This window comes from Vombatus ursinus, unplaced genomic scaffold, assembly GCF_900497805.2.
Source record: "Vombatus ursinus unplaced genomic scaffold, bare-nosed wombat genome assembly UNPS02014832.1, whole genome shotgun sequence".
Taxonomy (NCBI): domain Eukaryota; kingdom Metazoa; phylum Chordata; class Mammalia; order Diprotodontia; family Vombatidae; genus Vombatus; species Vombatus ursinus.
In genome coordinates, this window is record NW_020954610.1 from 39236599 (window position 1) to 39258857 (window position 22259).

The 22259-nt window shown below is 36.3% G+C and overlaps 1 protein-coding gene across 3 annotated transcripts in view; it reads left to right on the forward strand.

Moving 5' to 3' along the window:
• The window catches only part of PTAR1 (protein prenyltransferase alpha subunit repeat containing 1), a 48176-nt gene that overhangs the window by 10567 nt on the left and 15350 nt on the right, over positions 1–22259 (forward strand). For all 3 annotated transcript variants that reach the window (XR_003567062.1, XM_027839161.1, XM_027839162.1), the window contains exons 2-5: positions 562–731; positions 10795–10861; positions 13776–13880; positions 17806–18019. Coding sequence is in view for 2 of the 3 variants with exons in the window: in XM_027839161.1 (XP_027694962.1) it covers positions 562–731; positions 10795–10861; positions 13776–13880; positions 17806–18019 (556 nt within the window). In the remaining variant the exon portion in view is untranslated. The remainder of the gene's footprint in view (positions 1–561; positions 732–10794; positions 10862–13775; positions 13881–17805; positions 18020–22259) is intronic.

Below are 22259 nucleotides of genomic sequence, written 5' to 3' on the forward strand. Positions count from 1 at the left end.
ATCTTGAAGAACAGAGGAGAAGAGAAATCTAGGAAAGCAAATACATTTGAGTAATTGGACAGGGCTAAATAATGATAAGTTGCTTTCTTCTAATTAGGGAGAAGAGACAAGGATCCATTGAGAATCTTACTGTCTTTGAGTGTTATAGAGAGATTTAAGAAAGATAAATACAGAGCCTGCGTTGGCTTTGCTCCATTTAATGGTTTTAAGAGGGAAATAAAAAGAAATGGAAGTTAAAAATATACTAAGGGAGAAATGAGGAAAAAATGGGAGGAACTTAGTATTCCTCTTTATTTAGGTACATAATATTCACAGTTTTATATCCAATGTTTTCTGCCCTTTGTGTTTGTAAAGTAATAACCTTTTTTATCATTAATATATAGCTGTTACATCACATATAACATGTTAAGCTTTTATATTATTAATAAGCTATTATGTCAGCTGTATTTTTAAATGAGGAAAATGTTTCTGTACTTGGTATGTATTTGTATATTTTTAAAACAATTCTAATTATAAAACTATAGCATACCATTAACTCTCTTATGTATTTTTCGTGTTAAGAGATGAAATAGGACTAATTCCCTGTCCTGAAGCTCGGTACAACCGGAGTCCAATAGTCTTGGTTGAAAATAAACTTGGTGTGGAGAGTTGGTGTGTCAAGTTTCTTTTGCCATATGTCCACAACAAGCTTCTCCTCTACAGGCAAAGAAAGCAGCGACTAAACAAAGATGGTAAGTCTGAACGATATCTTTTTCTTAGATAATCTATAATGAATGAGCATCATCTTTATGGGTGAAAAGCCACAATAAATAGCAGCTTAAGTAATATAAGAAAGGATTGCAGGAATGATCATTGTGGGTATACTGTGACATAGATTCATGAAAGTGCCACCACATGGGAATCCAGTTTATAGTATGTAGTTTAAAGTCCTTCACCTGCTCAGAGGCCAGAGAGTATTCAGATTTTAGAAATGTTAAGCACCTGTTATTTATTTAGTACAGTGTTGGGGAAGATACAAAGTTCAGCTAAGATCCATTACTTCCCCACATTAATCTTCCACTCCAGTCATTCTAATTGCTCTGCTCTTTGCTTTTTTCTTAATTTCAGTATGTTTGTTAAACATTTGTTTTGTGCAAGGGTATACAAAAACAAGGGTTCCTTCCATTAAGAAGCTCGTGTTTTTTGTCTTTTCCCTAGTCTAAAATGCCTTGCTTCCCCTTTATGAACAAATCCTCCATCTTCTTCAAGATTTGGTTCATGTCCCTCACCTTAAATGAAACCATCTTCAAAAACAAGTTTCATGTTTCTCAGTGCTAGGTACATTATAGGTAATTAGCAATACCTGTTCACTGCTTTTAAAAAATAATAGTATTTATGTAGTGCTTTAAGGTTTGCAAAGCAATGTACATGAGGATCATTTGAGCTTCAAAACAGCCCTATGAGGTAGGTGCTGTTTATTATCACCATTTTACAGATGCTACAAATAGCTCCAAAGGTAGTATTTGACCTTGTCTTACTGAATCTGAGTTCAGCACTCTTTACATTAACTCAGGCTGCTTCTGTGTGTGTCCTTTCTCCCATGCAATCCTCTTTGTTGTAAGAACGGACCGTGTTGGTCTACTCACTACCTGACCAGTGTGACACCTGATGAATCTTACTTTCTTTCTAGAGTTATATTGCATATGCCAGTGCACATAAATAGCTAGTTGAGAAAATACAGAATCTCATGTGTTGTGGGAAGACAAATAATCTTCCCTAAAGAAGAGGCAAGTAGTTAGTTAAAAATAAGTCAATTGTTATAGTTATTTCCTATCTTTGGTCTTTTTTTTTTTTAATCCTTTTATCCTAGTCATCTTTACCTAAAAAAATTTCCAATCTCTCCTTTCCTTATTGGCTCACCATCAGATTATCTGTGGGTATGATGAAATACATCCTTTAAACCTTGCTTTACCACTCAGACTCATCACTTTTCTTCCATGTTGATTCATGTAGTTGGACTGCTTAGGCCAGGGGTGGGGAACCTGCAGCCTTGAAGCCACATATGGTCTTCTAGGTCCTTGGGTGCAGTCTTTTGATTGAGTCCAAGTTTTACAGAACAAATCCTTTTATTAAGGGGATTTCTTCTGTGAAGTTTGGATTCAGTCAAAGGGCCGCCCTTGAGGACCTAGAGGGCCACATGTGGCCTGGAGGCTACAGGTTCCACACCCCAGCTTAGGCTTTAAGAGGTACCAAACCTACTGTTAGCAAGGGAAGTTAAATAGAATAGAGTGTTAAATAGGCTTACTCACATCAAAGCTAGCATTCAGACTTTGAATTTTAATGGATTTTTTTATGTTTTCAGGATAAACTTTTTTATTTCATCACATTCTTAAGCTTACCCATGATGATATATGGTGAAACAGATAACCACTTTGATTAGATAGTTTAAAATGTCTGAATCCAGATTATTTATGTCTTGAAAAAGATTCTTTATAGTTTATGCTGCCACATACTAACTGCCTGAAATTATATGATGCTGTGGAATTTAAAGGAGCAAATTTCTGATGAGGAGAAGATAGTTAAATAGGCTGATTAATTATAAAGACACCTTATCAAGTTTTAATAATTTAGGGTCACTAGAACATATAATGAATGTCACTAGAAAATTATAAAAATTATTAGAAAAATCAGTTGTTGTTCATTTGTTCAGACTATCTAATTCTTCATGACCCAACGGACCATAGGATGCCAGGCCCTTCTATGATTCATTGTCTCCTGAAGTTTGTCCAAGGTCATGTTCTTGCTTCCTTGACACTATCTCGTCCTTAGCCATCTCCTCCCTTTGCCTACAGTCTTTCCCAGCTTCAGGGTAATAAGTCCTGTCTTCTCATTGTGTGGCCAAAGTATATAAGCTTTAGCTTCGGTATTTGTCCTTCCAGTGAGTATTAATTTTTTTAAGCATTGACTGATTTGATTTTCTTGATGTGCAGAAGGCTCTCAAAAGTCTTCTCCAGCACCACAATTCGAAATTGACAATCCTGCAGTGCTCAGCTTTCCTTTTAATCCAACTCTTACAGCCATACATTACTACTGGAAAAACCATAACTTTGACTTTATGAACATTTGTTGGCAAGGTGATGTCTATACTTTTTAGTATGCTGTCCAGATTTGCCATAGCTTTTTCCTTCAAGGAACAAGTGTCTTTTAATTTTACAGCTGCAGTCACTGTCAAAAATGTAAAATGTAACAAGGCTTCCATTTCTTCTCCTTTTGTTTGCCAGGAAGTAATGAGACCAGTTGCCGTGATCTTTTTTTTTTTTTTTTTTAATGTTAAGCTTCAAGCCAGCTTTTACAATCTCTTCTTTTACTGTCATCAAGGAGCTTCTTAATTCTTCTTCACTTTATGCCATCAGAGTGGTATCATCTGCATATCTGAGATTGTTGGTATTTCTCCAGGCAACCTTAATTCTGGCTTTTGATTTGTCTAGCCTGTCATTTTGTATGATGTACTCTGCAAATAAATAAAAATAAGGTAATGTTATACAGCCTTGTTGTATTGCTTTTCCAGTCTTAATCCAGTCAATTGTTCCATGTTGCATTCTGTTGCTTGTTGGCCTGCATACGGGTTCCTCAGGAGACAAGTAAGATGATCTGGTACTTGGATATCTTTGAGGACTTGTCACATTTTGTTGTGATCTGCACAGTTAAAGGCTTTAGGGTAGTCAGTGAAGCAGAAGTAGAAAAAATCAATACTTACCCAGAAAATACACTTGTACAGTTAAACATAAATATTTTATAATCATCAAGGAAAAACCATAGTATATATAGTTTAAAAATAGCTTCAGCAGTCCAAGATATATAATAATTTGGTGGCATCCCTAAAGCTGGGTGATAGCTTGTTCAGGCTGTTGTTGTCTGAAGGAATTACTCAACAGATATACAGGCCTCTGAGGTTCCTTCCAACTCTTGAGATTTTGTGACTCTAACAAAGTATAGTCAGCATCTTCAGATGCCATTTATACCTGTCATTTTTTTTTTTTTTTCAACATTAATCAACTTAGTCTTGTGCCATTATTATTATGGGTATTATTCTCAGCATACTTAAAGCCTGAGAACAAGCATGTTAAATTGCTTTGTGAAAGACTTTTAGGAAATGTGTATTGTTTTAAAATCCACATTCAGTTTTCTTTTTTAGCTCTTGGCCAAAGGAGTTGTAGCCCTATTCATAAAATTTTGATGGTTTACTGTAAAGAGAAACCCATAGCAACAAAAGCACGTGAGGCAGATGACCCATCTATTGGCAGAGTAGAGTTGGCATGTAATAATTGAGCCAACCACGTTACAGTAAATTAACCCACAGTGTGAAGAGTACTATCCTAAATCTAAGATCTTTCAGATCCAGGAAAAAAAGAGGAGGATGACATGAGTAAAATATGACATTTGTAAGGAACGTAACATGGCAAGCTAAATAATTAGACCTTGTTGAAGTCTAATGCAGCCTGACAAAGTGAGAGGAATGCTAGATTTGGAGTAGGGAAATCTAGATTTGAATCCCAGATACTACTTATTAGTCCTATAATTGTGGGCACATCATCTAACTTCTCTGAACTTTGATTTCCTCATCTTTAAAATGGGAATGATACTTGTCCTATGTGCCTCACAAAGTTGTTAGGAAAATCAATGAAGTAATATGTTTTGTTCATAGTATTTAGAACTGGCAGAGACCTTAAAGATTGTCTAGATATATAATCTTTGAGATTATTTAGTTCAACTCCCCATTCCCCTACCCTCTTCATCCCTCCCATTTTATAGATGAGAAAATTTAGGCCTGAGTTTCCCGAGGTCACACAGGTCATAAGTAGCACAGCCAGTATTTTAAAAAAATGACTTCTGTATTTGAAATCCAGGAACCTTTTCACCGCACTATGTTTCTTGGAAACTCTTTCTCCATAAAATTTTGTATAAAAATTAGTTGTATGTAAGCCATAAAATCTTGCTTATTATTGATAATGTGGAAATGCTTTAGAAATTAAGAGTTCTCTCATTAGGTAAGTTACGTAAGCATTTCAATGATAAACAGATCTTTCCTGGGAAATCCTTAGTGTTTATTGGTTTTTTCCAAGAGATTCTGAGTCTTTTTTTCTCTCTTAATTTGAATATTTTGCAGGTATATAACACCTAGGGAGCAAAAATTCACCTTTTTCATAGACATTATGTTTATTTCTGGATGTGATAAAATTCTCATCCAGGGACAGCCTGTCAGACTCAGTGAACATTGCAATTTGATTGCTAACCCCAGGTCCTCGTTACTGTTCAGTGTAACATGCCTGCTGACCACTTTTCAAAGAAAGCATATTGATTTCCTCCTACTTTCTTTTTTTGGCATCACCTTAGCCTCTCATTGCAGCTGCTTATCAAACTAGTATTTTTAAAAATTGTTAATTTCTGCTCTTAGACTTGTTTATTACATTTAGCTTTTTTTCCAACTGTGCAGAAACTTAACTCTTTTCCTTCTCTTTTCTGCCTCTTCATCCCTCATAATCCCATGTTGAATTGATCTTGTATTTGACTATGTGTGGTTAATGACCTTATGCTTTTAACCAGCGAGTGTTTGATTAGTTTCAGAAGTGTAATGTCTTCAGTAATTAGTGTTCCCATTTGCAGTCTTTCATGCTAGTAGGGGAAAGAGGTAGCAGAAATAAATAAGTTTAACAGTTAATTCATAAATTTCATATCACCCAGTTGCTATAACTTCTTCCTTTTTTCTAAATCCACTACTCCCCATGAAATTTTTTTTTGTTAGTGATTTTAAAATACTAACATTGGTTTTTTTCAATTAGGCATCTTGGCCTAAAAGGTATAAAAGGGATCAAAGCAACCTACAAACTAGATAATTATTTGCCAAATTGTTGCAAATTGATTGAACTTAATTTTGTTGTGATTCCAATTTCCTATGTTTTTCTATTATCCACTTTGTATATAAGGCAAAACTTAGTAGTAATCTGGGAACCCTTACCATTGTTGAAAGAGAGGATTCTTAAGGTGCAAAGGATCCATTTTCTGTCAAATAGATTCCTAACCTAGAGTGCATGAAAATTTTTTTAAGTGTCGAGATAGTAGCCAGCTTTGTTCTGTAGTATCAAAAATGCTATTTTAGATACAAGAATTCTTTGTACATATTGTTATAGAATCATGTATGATCCAGTGACACTGACCACCTTACTGTTCATTGCACAAAACATTCCATTTCCTGACTCTAACCCAGATTTGCCTGGAATGCTTACATAGGGAAATAAAGAATAAATCCAAAGTAGTTAGGGAAGGGAGAGCATTACCAGCTGGGTAGAATCTGGAAAGGCTTTGTGTAAAAAGTGATGCTTGTGGTGGAAAATGCTTTCCACAAAGAAAGAACTATGGAGTTTGAATGCAGTTCAAAGCATACTATTTGCTATTTTTTTCTTCTGTTGTGTTTTGTTTCCTCTTTCTGGTGGCTCTTCTTATTGGTTCTAATTCTTACAATATCACTAATGTGAAAATATGTTTAATAGCAATGTCTATGTATAGCCTATATCAGATCGCGTGCTGTCATGGGGAAGGAGAGGGAGAAAAATTTAAAACTCAAAAGCTTATGGAAGTGATTGTTGATAATTCAAAATAAATTAATTAAAAAAAATAAAAAATGATGCTTGAGCTGTTGTGTCATGAAAGAAGGGAGGGATTCTGTGAGGCTGGAGTGCTTTCTAGTCTGGGAGAGTTCCTGGTGCAAAAGGCATCAAGATGAGAGATAGATCTTATGTATCAGGAATAGAGAGAAGGCCAACTACAGAGCTTGGGAAAGCAGGAAATAATATATAATGAATCTGGAAAGGTTGGTTGGAGTCATTTTGCGAAGGGCTTTAAAAGTCCAGAGTTTATATTTTATCCTAGAGACAATAAAAAATTGTTGGAATTTATTGGGTAGGGGAGGTGTTTGTGGCACCTTCTAACCTCCCTTGCTGCAAGCAAACAGGTAGTTTGCTGTCTTGATGGTACCCAAGTCTAAACTCTGGTTACTAAGGTCCTTGTCTACTCTTCACCCAGGGAAGTATAGTGGAAAAGACAACTGTGCATATCCAAAACAGAATTCATTATGTTATTATTATGTTATTCATTATTCATTACCCCAAATCTAGCCCTCTTCCAAATTTCCTTGTTTTGAAATGCTGAGAACACCATCGTACTTCCAGTCACCCAAGTTTGCAGCCTTGCTGTTACCTTTGACCCATTACTTTGTCCTTCAACCTGCATATCCATTTTCTTGCCAGATCTTGTTGATTGTATTTCCACAGCATCTCTCAGATCCATCCCCTTCTCTGCTTTTAATTACCTTTTTTTTTTTTTCAGAAACCCATTACCTCTCTTGCCTGGACTGTTGCAGTAGCTTTCTAATGAATCTCTGCTTCAAGTTTCTCCCCTCTCCAGTTCATCCTCCACATAGTTTCTGAAGTGTTAATACTAAAGCACAGGTCTGACCATTGTCACTCCCCTTCTCAGTGAACTACAGAGATTCTCTTACCTCTAGGATCAAATACAAACTCTTGACTTGGAAGCTCTTCACTATTTGTCTCCAACCTAACTTTCCAATCAAATTGGTATTGGTCTTCCCATCATGACACTCCTTCCCCCATAACTGTACCTTTGCACACGTGATCTTCCATGCCTGGAATGCATTCCTTTCTTCACCTCCACCTCTTAGAATCTGTATTTCCTTCAAAACTCAGCTCAGGTAATAGTTTTTATGTGAAAACTTTCTTGATCTCACTAACGTAGGAGTGCCTTCCCAAATTTATATGTGTGTGTGTGTGTATATATGTATATACGTGTGCCATCTTTCCTAAAAACATGGACACTTCTTGAGGGCAGGAACTTTTGTTTCTGTCTTTAATTCCCTAGAACCTAGTACATAGTATGAACTTGATCAGTTGACAGTGTCAGAAGTTCAAGTCCTGGTTCTCCAACTTAATTGTGTGATCTTGGGCAAATGATTTCTCTTTGAACCAGTAATATGAGGGCATTGGAATAAATCACAGGTGTCAGACATCTGAGGCCTGCAATACTTCCAGATGTGACCCAAGCCTGATTAAAATGTAATTGAGAAATATTTGACAAAATAAGTAAAAATATGATAAAACATAGATTACATTTTAAAACTAGCCCAACAGAGATCCTCATGTACAATTTTCTATTTGAATTTGACACTACTAGAATAAATGATCTTGATATTCCTTTTCATCTCCTAATGATTGTGTACAGTCACTAATTAGCATATCTATGCTGATACTCTGCTTTTCTCCCAGTGCTAGCTGTATCCCAAGCCAACAAAGATCTTTGCAAAGCCTTGTCAGAAAAGCTCCCTGCTCACTTTTTTTAATTGTTTTCTGTCTTCTGCTTATTTGCTTTGCTGTGTCTGCTGTTTTTTGTGCTATGAGAAAGTTTTTTTTTATTGTTAAAAAAACTAATTTGTCTATTATAGTATTCCTCTAAGATATGTACCTGGGTTTTCACAACGTTTTAGGAAGGAGAATCTCAAGTATGATCAGTGACATTTAGAAAGAGAAATTTTTTGGCTCTAGTAGCTTGAGAAAGGTATTAAAAGGGAGAGGCACTTTTTTGTTTGTTTTTTTTAAGCCATTTATCATTAGGAATGATCTGGCCTAATTTACAGAATCTGAAAAAACCTGAATGTAGATAGAAAACACAACTGGTAAAGGGCTTGACACTCTAATTTAATTACCCATAATTATAATGACTTATAACTTTTTATCACTTTGTTTTATAATGCCTTGTACATAGTAGATACTTAATAAATGTTTGCTGAATTGAATTTTCATTAAAATCACTTGCTTAAATTCATGAGGTGAATAAGTGGTGAGGCCAGGACTAAAACTTAGGTCTTTTGATTGCTAGGTCCGATGTTTTTTCCATTACACCATGCTCCTATCCAGGACAGATGTCCAAATTAGAGAGCCTTTGCAAGGCACTTAACTTCGCAGAACTTCAGGTTCCACATCTGTAAAGGTGAATAATGGTACTTCAAAGACCCGCCTCACAGTTTTGTTTTAAAGATCAAATGGAATAATAAATGTAAAAGGCTCTAAACGTGTAAGCAGTTTTAAACTTTTTTCCTAGTTAAACTGTGCCTTGGTGTATTCATCTGTTTAAAATCAAGAGGTGAGTTGAACAGTTGAAATAACATCTCAGTCACAATGAGTTTATGTTTATTTGAGTATCCTTAGGATATATGGATTTATATTAACCACTTTGATGGCATATCTATTAGAGGACTGTTTTTGTTGTTGTATTTTTTTAAATCCTGAGATTGCTTAGACACGGAGGAAATTATACCTAGTGAAAGTACTTTTTCAGTCTGTCTAAGAAACTATGTTTTCACATCTGACTTTGGTTCTTCCAGTAGTCAAATCTCACTACGATTTGTGGGATAAAGATGGGAAATTTCAGGGCTTTAACAGGAATTGTTGGAGTGAAATTGTTTAACAGGAATTGTTTGACTAAAAGAATTTCTAGAAAAAGAAACAATACTTGCTGACATGGAAAAAGAATAAGCATTGGGAATTGCCTACTACTCTTTATTACAGCAGCATCTCCAGAAACCATTTTGTCTCTTTTCACCACTTCTCCCTCATTCCCCCCATTTTCTCTAGACAGTTGTTTAGTAATCACTGCTGTTACATCCTTTTTATAAAAAAAAGAAGTTGATGTGCTGTGTCGGTAGTACCCTTCCCTCAGAGCCTACTGAGAATTTATTGAGAATTACTGAGAAATTGCTGAATTTGTATAAATTCTATATTTTGTTTTCTTTGTATATATTGTTTTCTTCTTGATAAAATGCGACCTCCATGAAGATTTTTGTCTTTGTATCTTCAGCCTTTCACACAGTGTCTGGCATCTAGTAGACTTTAATAAATATTTGTTGAATGAATAAGTAGAAAATGTGGGAAAGTGTTCAGGGTTGGAGATAGAGGTCCTGAGGAAATTCACATGGAGCTAATAGCTGGAGCCATTGGACTTCATATCTCAGTTGGGACTTTGGGCAGGTTACTTCATCTTCCTAGGACTCAAGTTCCTCATCTGTAAAATGAGGGGATTGAATTATATGGTCTTATATGTCTCTCTCTCTCCCAGCTCTTCTATGACCCTATGAGCCTTTGACTAAATGAGGTCTCTCTAAAGGACTGAGGGTGGAGAAGAGAACCAAGGATCAACCTTTGGAGAATCTTTACATTTAAAGGTCAAAAGAATGAAGAGAGAATGAACAAATAATTTTTTAAAAAAATATTCACCCTTCATTTCATTACTTTTAGACTATATAAAATGCAATTCTTCTAGTATCCTAATTTTTTGATATTTCTCCCCCCAAAAAGTTGAAGTTTGTTTTATCAAATTTTATATGAGGTTTGTATTATCAAGTACTAGGAAATTGCTCTGATTTCAGTCTATGATAGATTGGTACACTTTTAATTACTGAGTTTTAAAATGTTAGTAAGATAAATGGAGTATTATCTAACAAAGGCATTGATTTTTCTCCTTTTAAGTTTGTTTATTATATTATATAATAATAATGTGTATCATTATATTAAGAGGAAAATTAGAACCATCATCATACCCCCTAACAACTTAAAACTTGACATCTTGTTATTTACTTCGGGTAGCTAGATTGCCATGTAAATATGTAGATGTCATGTTATGAAGCATTAAACGAAAGAGAAGTCAAGTAGTAGCACTCTTCATTTCTAATGGAATTCTTCTTCTTTTTAGAATTGGTAGATGTCACATGTACCCTGCTACTTCTAAACCCAGACTTTACCACTGCATGGAACGTGAGGTATGGCACCTGCATCAAGAGTTTGACCAGATTTCCGAAGTCACGTGAGCCCCAGGATTTTTTTTTTTTTTAATTCAAACTAAGTTAGCCATAGTGTTTTTTAGAAATTTCCCCCTTTTGACCACTTTCTTTAGTGGTCACCAAGCACTAGAATATTGACTTGCAGAATTTGTTTACGGTATCATGCCTTTATCTTATTTTATAAAACTGTTCTTGAAATAGAATTGCCATTTTGCATTGAGATGTGTTTTATGTATATTTTTATGCTATTTAAAGTCTTAGGCAGGTCCTCACCTGTAAAATCAGGAAATTGGCCTAGATGATTTTCTAAAATCCCTTAGAGTTTTAAATCTTTATTACCCTATTTTTTCCTTTTCTTATAGTATGATGTAACTCATTAAATTTGATCATGATGTATTAGACAGTACTTTTGAGTTAATATGGTGTAGTGGAAGGAGCATTGGACTAAGTTGGGAGACCTGAGTTCTCAGGCACCTTATGACCTGGAGCAAATCACTGTACCTCCCAGCTTCAGTTTTCTCATCTGCAAATAAGGGGGTTGAACGAGGTGATCTCCAAGGATGTTTTTACCTTTACAATTCTGTGATTTTCTTTAACTGTTGCAGTAATCAACAATTTAAATATAGGCAGGTAGGTGCTTATCTAAAGAAAGATTTGTCAGATCTTGAAATAGCTAGAATAATACCTTAATGAAATCATACCTGTGCTGAAAAGTTGTGAGGTCCATGTAAAGCAAGGTTTTTTTTCCCACTGCTTTGCCTCCCAGCTAGCTAAATTTATGAACAGAGTTTATTGATCTAAGAAGAAAAGACAGCAAGGATTAGCTGTCATGCTATTGTCTGTGGATAGTCTGTAAAAACAAAATGCTCTTGAAAGGAAAATAGTCAGTAAATACTATTCATTAGTGCTGCAGTTTTTTAAAAATAGTTTTATGCAGGACAGTTACTGATTTTAAAAAGTAGAACTGAGCATTAATGTTTTTCTCTAAAAAAGAAAGTTATTTTTCTCCATTTATCAGTGGAATTTTAGAAATACTCAGATTTTAGAGGGGGAAATGCTTGTCTTATTTAGAGAGTCTGGTTCTGTATCTGTGTATGCATTATAGAGAAATGAATCGGGTTGCAGGCTAAAAGTGTTATACTGACATGGAATCTACTTTAGAGTTTTCCTTATTAAAATCCTTATTAAAAGATATTATTAATCTTTTCTTCAAAAGGGGTATCATAAAGATTACATGAGGGATCATTTAAACTCAGAGAAAAAAAGTTGTTTAAATATAAAATTAATTGGGAGGGCTATTTTGTAGCACTAAATTTTATTCTCTAAAGAAACATTAGAATTACTTAGAATTTTTATTTTATTGATGTTTGGCATATGAGTTTAAAATTTTGCTTTGTTACTAAGACCTTATTTCCGTTGTTCATAGGCACTCATCAGAGAATGACATACAATTCTGTAGTGCAGGGCCCAAGCAGTACTTGAGTAGTAACTGGCTTTCTTCTGGGTATAGTAAAGGTAGTTATCTAGGTGAGTTTGGAATGGATGACTGACTAGAAAAGCCAGTGACCCCTATTTTTGTACTGTCTCCTGTCTTCATCAAATTATTCTTGGTGAACCATGATTCTGAATGTGAATCCTCCTTAGTTTGAGAATGGAACAGAAAGTTGTAGTAGAGAAGATATATATAGATATAGATAGATATAGATATCACATAGATATGAGTCACACCTTCATTGTGTACAAGTCAGAAGGAACCTAAAGAGCCTGAAGTGGGAAGAGGATTCTGAAGCTTACGCAGGGTCAAAACTAGGAATCATAATGAGTATAAGAGAAACCAATGAGAAACAAACCCTGGAGTTCAGATAGCATTAGTGTGGCACCTGGCCAATGATAGGTGTCTAGTTAAATAGTGATTTCAGTTTGCCACCCCCTGTTGGTGTGTGGGTATATGTGTATTTTATATGTAGTCAGCCCCATCCAGTCTTCTTTCTTCAGTTTGAGATCCCTGCAGCTGTCACCTATTATTGGTATCCCTGGCCATAGTCAAATGCACACATCAGACAGTGTATGCTAGTTAACTGAGGTTTTATAGTAGATATATAGTGGTAAAACATTCCACTTATAAACATTAGCCTGTTTGAGAGGCAGTGTGGTATAGTAGAAAGAACAATGGACTTTGTCTTAGCTCGTCCACATAGACACTATGGACTAGGCATATCATTCTGTTTTCTCATCTGTAATCTGGAAATAATGCTTGCATTACTTTTCCATTACTATTAGGGTTCTTCTTCATCTAGAAAGTAACTTCAGTACTTCCAAAAATCCATTATTTCATTAATGTGGATACATTCTTCACTGGCATAGTTCACAGTCCCTCCCCACCTTAGGATTTAGTTTCATGAGTTTTGTGGCCCTCCCCCCCAAAAAAAATTGGTTTCGGCTGGTCCTTCACCTTCTCTTAATGTGCCTCTTTGAACTAAGGCTTTTTCTTGGATAATAGTCCATCACCAAGCCAGTTCTTGAAGTCTTTCCAACTTAGTAAGACCTGCCAGTACTTACTGGCATAAACTTTGAAAACCCTAGGTTACCTTTACACCATAACATGGCATTGTAGCAGGGTTTTTGTGAAGGGAAAAAGAATTTGAGAGAGGTATAAGTAGAAAGGAAAGAGCGAAATATGACAAGAAGAAAGGACTTTACAAACTATAATAAATGTGAGCTATTTTTTAAAGTCATAGGAATATGCTTTTGATCGTTGTGATATTGAGAGGGTGCTACTATTGTTAATTTTTTTTAATGGGGTAGTTCATTTCATTCTGAGCTTGCATTATGTCCATTACAGTTTTTCAGCAGGAGGATTGCAATGATGGTTTTGTTGTTTTGTTTTTTATAGGAAAGAGCTAATCCTATCTGGCACTTTAAATCCAATTAAGGACTTGCATCTGGGAAAACTGGCCTTAACTAAGTTTCCAAAGAGTCCGGAAACATGGATTCACAGGTCTGACTAAGTTAAGACCCAAATTCTTTTATTCTTGCTTTGTAAGAGATGGATGGAAAGGGAAATAGTAGAAACCCAGCTACTATTAGGCTTATCAACTTGGGCTGTTAAATGCGTCTGGCTGAAATGTGGGTTTATATAAAGTGGGTTTATATAACAAGTGTATGGACACTGAAAGAAATGTAGCTTTCCCACAGTGGGAGATTTTACTTGGGCTTATTCAGACCAAGGAAATAGCTATCAGATTAATTTTTTTTTAATTAGTCAAGTAATTGTGTTCTCCTCTTATTAATATAACTTGGTCTGGATTCCTATTTAGACTATAGGAACACGAGAAATGTAAGATAAAAGAAAGCTTTTAGGGAATAGTCAGATTAGCTGACTTTCCTTAGATCTAATTGCTTCAATGCTAATTATGTTTTCAGTGTCCATATTTCTTATTACTTGAGAAATAAAGTAAAATCAACTAAAAGATTATCTATTATGGTGGATAATATAATATTCAGGTATATCAAACTACATTTTCGCTGGTAACCTATGGCTTTTTGGATTTCTATAGGCTACTGATGTAAACAGAATAGTGTATTTTATGGTGGAAGTTTGTATTCATGTTCTAATACACAGTTTATAATTTCCACGTGCAAAAAAAGTGATATTTATGAAGATGTATAATTTTCCAGAGAATATGGGCCAAGGATAGAAGTGTAGCATTACCAGAGCTTTTAGAAAATAGAAAACCCTAGGGGATTTATCAGAAATTGATTCAGAAGAAAAACATACTTAAGTTTCCTTTTTTTTTTGTATAATTGTACAAATGTTTAAAAAAAAGAAAGCATCGTGCATCAAAATAAATGTTCTTTGCTACTTGGCTTTTTAAACCTTTCCCATATCTCACAAAAGACAGCCATCTTTTTCGTTGACAACTGAGTGCTATGCACTTTATTCTTTCATTAATGAATTCCAGTTGATACAAAAGCAATGTCTTCCAGCTTCATATTCGTCTATTACACTCTTCTTTCACTTTGCTTAACTATTATAATTCTTTTCCAATGTCTACAAAATAACTAACTTAAAGTGTATAACTTACTAATAATAGTAGTTGCCAAGAGAGACAGTTAGCAAATTGGATATAAAAGATATACATTTGGGAGTTATCTGCTTAGGTAAAGAAACATCAATGCACCCTGAGGAAGATGGGAGGTAGCATATGCCAGACAAGCCAAACCATTGTCACCAACTCCCCTCAAACTCTTATGGAGACAACCCAGCATTCCAAGCCCAAAGGCCTTGGGAATAACGGGGCCTCACAGACCATTGTCCTTGCTTCTAGCCTGTTGCCCACAGTAGTCATGGAAGGGAGTAGCCCTTGTCAGTAATAGTCCTATCATTTTTGCCAACACCTGCACCAGCCACTGACCAACTGCCAACAGGCAGAGAAATCCAAAAACCTCAAGAATAGCAATATCCCCAGATCATTTACCTTGATTCTAGCTCAGCCCTGAAGCCATCCTCTAGAGGAGCAATTCCATCCCTCCCTTCCAGCTGCCATCACCAGGGCAGGCAAGCCAGTGTAGTAGAAACAGCAAGACAGCTTGAGACAAGAAGCAGCATAGGCCAGACAGGTCAAACCACCACCTCATACCATATTCCCTCAGACCCTGATGTAGACAAATCCAGTGTTTTGAGCCTCAGAACCCTGGGAATAGTGGTATCCTCTCAGACCACTGACTCTACATCCAACTCAGCCCCAAAGCCACCACAGAGCATATTAGCCCTTGTGAAGATAAGACCTAACAACTTAATCTACACGTTTCAGTCCCTGCCTTCTCAGCAGCCTGATGAAGACCTGGAAAAGAAAGTTTTCTCCACCATGAAAATGACATTAAAGAATACGTATTTCCATCTTCTTTACCGTGAGACCTTTCCCTCTGATTTGCTGAGCAGCCTTCTATATGTGTCGTCTTTCCTTAATAGCATGTGAACTTCTTGAAAGCAGAAACTCTTTTATTTTTTATTTGTATCCCCAGGGATTCCCACAGTATTTTACATACAGCAAGCACTTTCTTATTTAGTCAGTCATATACATATAGGGGTCATAGGAATATGTGTCTTCATAATGTTCTACTTTAGGGGTCCATAATGTGGATATGATAAGGGGGCTTAATGGTGAGTTTAATAATGAGAGATGAGACTAAGTGCCCTAAATTCATCTCAGTGTAGTAATAAAAGAGAAGTTATGGATTTGTGAGTGAAAAGTTGTTTTGAAAGGGTAGGCAGAGCTGAGGATGCCAGAATTGAAGAGATAGGAGCATTTCTAGAATAAAGGCATGGAGTTAGAGGGCACAGAGGCACATTCTTAGGTTTTAGAATCCTGGGCATCTGCATATTTTTTCTCTGTCTCAAATTTCCCCACTCTTTTTCACCTCTAGGGCAAAATCTAAGCCTACTGGCAGGTGTCCATAAGGAAATACTTTGGAGGAGACCTGTCCTAATTTGTATTGCCACTGTCCCACCCCAGGTTTTATAGGTAACCTATGACTAGCTTTGCAAATTAAACCCCTCAGATTTTTTCCACCTAGATGCTTTCATTCTTTCCTATAAGAAGTAAGAGAAAATGGTACAGTGGAAAGAGCACTACTTCTGGAGTGGGAGGACCTAGGTCCAAATTCTGCCTGTCACTCACTCTCTTAAGCATTGGAAAAATTAGTTAACATCTCTGGGCGTCTGTTTCCTCATTAGCAAAAGGAGTAACTGCAGTAAATAGTGTCTTAATACCGCTTTCAGCTTTAGTTCTTTGATTCTCTGAACCCAGAGATACACTTTCTACCTAGTAGTGCAGTCAGCATATTGTGGTTGAGTGAATAACAGTGTGGAGCATGAAATAATCAACAATCCTGTCACTACAACTAAGGTTACCTCCATTTATCAGTTTTGCTGAACTTCTTTAAAAAGGCTCAATTTTTAATGCTGGACAAATACTGACAAGTTCCTTGGTTTAAACATAGCAGAATGTAATTCCTTGCTAAATTCTCTATCCATTTGTGTACCTAAGGATAGGAAATTTTAGCTTAAAAGAACAGTTCATTTTTGAAGACATTGAAAATATCAATTAATTAGATACACCTTTTCAGTAACTTTCTTTTGGGAAAGGAAAGTTTGTTAACACAGATTTTAAGTAGAAAACATATCTTTGTGGGCAAAATCAAAGGAAAACATTTTAAATCTTCTGGATGATTGAATTAATGATATTCATTTTCCTGTGTACTTATATATAAGATAGGACAGGTTAGAAATTGTGTTTAATGTAGTCAATTATGGACAGCTTTCTCTTCTTTTAAAAATATCTAACAAGATATACTAAGTAGGAACAAAGGGAATGGATAGCATGTGACATGTAGGCAGATATAAGCTCCTTCCCAATACATCTCTACTCTCAGCACATGATTCATCCATTTTCCTACCTGTTTTTATTACACTTATTCTGAAAAATATGCACAATTTTTATGGAATTAATGACGTTTTATGAATTCTTGAAAGGTATACTTGCATGTAGTGCAAACTATAGCTGTTTTTTTACTCATCTGAAAAAGTTTTGAATGCAGGATTAGTAATGGGTTTGTATGTTTATTGTCCAAGCCTAGCTAAGTGTAGATAGGCTAATCACCAGAAGGTTGGCCATCCAGTGATGATTTTTTTTTTCCAACCATACCAGCTCACAGACATTAAAGGCTCAAAGGGAGAGCAATATTGATGCTGACAAAATTATAGTTCTTTAAGTATCAAATTGTAAATGGTTTAATTTCTTTTTCTGCTATCTTGATAAATTAGTATCCACAAAAAAATTTTTTTTTTCCTACTTTCTCCCCACCCCCAGCTCTCTGGCTTAATTTCTTCTACGCTTTCATCCTTTATGCCATTTGTCCAGGCGATGGGTGCTACAACAACTAATTCAGGAAAACTCCTTACCCACTTTTGTGAAGAAAGAGAACTTGGCAACATTTCTCACAGAAAGAGTACAACGAATAGTGCAAGAGGAGATCGAGGTCTGTGGTGAAGCTGCTGGGAGATACCCAAGTAACTACAATGCCTGGTCTCATCGCATCTGGGTCTTGCAACACTTGGCAAAGTTGGATATCAAGGTATGTCAGTTATTTTGGCCAGAATGCTTCTGTTTTAAGTCTTGTGATGTCAGCTAGTCTTGAGAGAGAGCTTCAAGACAGTAAAGTAGAGGAACTAATGGCCCAGTAGCCCTGAGAAAGTTGGTGCAACTGCTCTCTTCCAAGGATTGGTAAAGCAGGGATGTTGTAAGGCTTTACTGAGTTCTTTGGTAGTGTAGCTTTTGTTTTTGTTTTTGTTTTTGTTTAGGAAATGGGGTTAAGTGACTTGCCCAGGGTCACACAGCTAGTAAATGTTATGTGTCTGAGGCCGAATTTGAACTCGGGTCCTCCTGACTCCAGGGCTGGAGCTCTATCTACTGCACCACCTAGCTGCCCCGGTAGTGTAGCTTTTGTCCTATTATACTAATGTATTGATAAAGAAAAGGCAGGTTTAATTGATCTTTTGGCTGGGAGGTGAAAGTCTGTGTGTGCTGTCTTTGGCCATAAATAATAATGGGTTGTGTACCCTATAGAATCTAGCATTCTAATGCCTTGATGTTTTCTGTGTGTGCTGAGCCTATTGTCTACCCCATCTTAAGTTTTTAACTCCACCAACTATGTAGTAATACATTCCCTGTACATTATGACAACTTCAGATAAAAATTCTTTGAATGCTAAAATTAAAGTGGATATGTACCTCTTTGAGGAGTCTTCCATAATTGGAAATGGGAGTGGAGGTATGTATAAATGGAGCTCCATCCATGGAAATGAGAGCCAACAAGGCAAAGATCAAAGTACCTCTATTGTCTTTTTCATTCTCAGTATTGGGGCAGGAGTTGTGGTGGTGGTGGGGCCGTGAGGAAAGGGGGAACACTGTGAATGTTTCTCTCTTTTGGAAGCCCAGTCTTCTCCCTCTTCTAGCTAAACCTCTCCCTGACTCTTAAATCTACATTTGTGATGAACATGAAACAATTTTTTCCTAATAGTACTTGCCCTTCATTCCCTGAATGTAGTGTGTGTTGTATTGGATGGATTCTTCCTACTTTATATAAGATTGTACATCTGGATATGCTGTTTATCTGGTTGATAGGTACTACAACAACTAATTTGGGGAAAACTTTGCCCACTTTTGTGAAGAAAGAGAATTGACAGCATTTCCCACAGAGAGAGTACAGTGAATAGTACAAGAGAAGACCAAGGGCTAGGGGAAGTTGCTTGGAAGTCTGAGCGGGAGGGAACTCAGAGGCCACCTAATCCAGCCCACTCACTTTGTGGAGAGGAAATAGGACCCAAGGGGCTTAAGTGACCTACTCAGGGTTCCATAAGCAGTAAGCATTAGAGGCGAGATAGAAATTTCGGGATAAATTGAGATAACCAGTTTGTCCTTTTAGCTCTTTTGAATCATAGGGAAGTTTTTCTTGCCATGCCTATGGCCTTCTCATGGGACAAAATGCGAAAGGGAATAGAGGGCATCTACGTTGTATGTAAGAGGAAGTAAGACCCTGACTTTTTTTTGATGTTTTCTCAGGTGCTAAGTAGTGTCAGCTTCTTTGTTGTGCTGACTTATTGACCTTTCCCAGTTGTTATGGCTGCCTCTACATTATTTCATCATTACTAGCATTATGGCTGCCTGAGTTGTCCTTTAAATTTTTTTTCACCTTTTTCAAGGAAGAGACCTATTATTGCCAAGCAATAATTTTTTTTTTATCGTTTTATCCATTTTATCCATTTTAGGATGCCACCCTGAGCACAGCAAAAATTATAGCAGTTTAAAAATAAAACTAAAGGAAAATATCACACACATCAAGCAGTCTCTTTCCACCAATATTCCACAGTCAAAGATTGATGCTGTGTATCTATTTTATTTTTAATAAATTTTTGCTTATTTCATTAAATATTTCCCAATTACATGTAAAGATATTTTTAACATTCATTTTTAAAATTTTTGAGTTCCAAATTGTCTCCTTCCCTCAAGGAGAGGACTCCTTGAGAAGTCAAACAGTATGATATTGATTATACATCGATTATACTTATGACATTATGCAATTTCCATATTAGCCATTTTGCAGAAGAAAACACCTGGTATGTATTTTAAAAACACACATCGTCACCGAACTCAGAGAGATGACAATGATATGAGAAAGGAGAAAAGTTTGATTTGCAATCGACCTGCTGTCCTAGTAAGCCCTTGCTCTGCCTTTTTTCACTTGGGAACACAGTGGGACAAAAGCTACATTGCCTTTTTCACATAAGTAGTACGTGTGCATGTGAGACAGCCTTCAAAGTAATGAATAAGAACACATCTGCCTCTCAGTGGCAGGGAATGTTTTTAAAAGATGCATGCTCTTGTGATTTCTGAAATTGTTTTTTCTTCATACATATGTAAAGTAACCAATATTAGGTGTTTAAATTTGCTGATTTAAATGCACCTAAAGACGTTCTATATGCATAAAGAGGACTGCTCCAGACTTCATAGTGGCAGAAACAAAAATTCCTCATAATGTAATTATGAAATGACTTCTGAGAACTAGCCTCAGTGGCATTCAGAAGATGGAGGGAAGTGCAAGGGCATGGGAGAAGGATGGAGTAGGAGTGCTTTGGGACATAGGGGAGAAAGAAGGTGGCATGAAAGAAATGTGTGGCCCATTGGGAATTCTTATCAAAAAAGAAGCCTTGTCTCTTCTCTTATTTTGGAGAGAGAGATAGAGGAAGTACGTTTTCACTGGTTGTCTTCTGTACTTGGAATGCTCCCCCTCCTCACCTCTATCTTATGACTTCCTTGGCTTCTTTTAAGCCTCTGCTCATATCCTATCTTTTCAGGAGAGCTCACCCCTATGTCATATGTCTTCTCTTTGAGATTAACTTCCATCTGCACTATATAGATCTTTCATGTATATTTATTTCTTTGCATGTTATTGCATGCATTAGAACGTGAACTCCTTGAGAGCAGAGACCTTGATTTGACCTTTCGTTGTGTCCCCAGCACTTAGCACAGTGCTTGGCACATAGTAAGTGCTTAATAAATCCATATTGACTGACTTACGATTTAAACCAGTGCTGTGCCCCATTCAAATTTGGTTTTGTCAACTAGTCCTTGGTTTGTGTGGTGTTTTTTTAAAGTATCATTTGAGGTCAGTTCACATTCTCTGCTGTTGTGTTCTTCAAAAATGTTGCATCTCAAAACATTAAGGTTGAATATTTTAACCAGAAACTAAAAAGATAGTTCCATTATTTTTCTGTTTATTTACTAATTTGTAATGTTTTAGTGATGTGTGGTGTGTGTGTGTTTTAACACCAAAATCATGTACTAATGACCCACAGTCCAGAGCCTTTCTCATGACAAAGACAGATAAGCAGAACAAGCCAACTCAGTGAACATGTTTAGCAGAGCATTTAGCATTGCACATCCATAGTTTACCCACCTAAGAAGAAATATGTAAGATGATGTCTGTTAGTAAAGAAGATTATGACAGTGAATTAGTGCCAAATCTATGTATATCCATGCACAGTGAAGAGTAGAGGTAATTTATTCACTTAAATCAAATCCCCCCCAGTACTTTGATGTGAACTATCCACACCAGTAATTCATAATTAGGCTTCTTTAAGGCCCCAGTTCTTAATTTGTCTGGGTGTGGGGGGGTAAAGTCAAAGCAACGACTATCTGTTAAGCACCTGCTATGTGCTAGGCACTGTGCTAATTAAGCATGTGTGTCTGTGCACACACAATGTAATGATAGTAGCTCACATTTACATAGTATTTTATGGATTACAAAAAGTCCTTGAAAGCATTTTACAAGTAGAGAAAGAGATGCTCAGAGAGGCTAAGGGACAAGGCTACCACCTTGGAAGAACTGAAAATTAACAGGTCACTAGAAGTATCTCTGAAAACAGCTGCACAAAATCCCCAAAGCTTGGGACAGTACATTCACCATACTGTAAGCAGACCCCTGCCTTAACAAATAGTTTATAGCTCAAGTAATTGGCTAGGATCATGAGCAAGCAGTGCAAAAAGAGTCAGACCATAGAATATTAAATTGGTGACAAAGAAGATCAAAATATACAACCAGAAGAAGACAACAAAGTCAAAGCTCCTACATCCAAAGCCTCCAAGAAAAATTTGAATTGGTCCCAGTCCATGGAAGAGCTCAAAAAGGATTTTGAGAAGGAAGTAAGAGAAGTAGAGAAAAAACTGGGAAGAGAAATGAGAGTGATGCAAGAAAATTATGAAAAACAAGTCAACAGCTTGCTAAAGGAGACCAAAAAAAAAAAAATACTGAAGAAA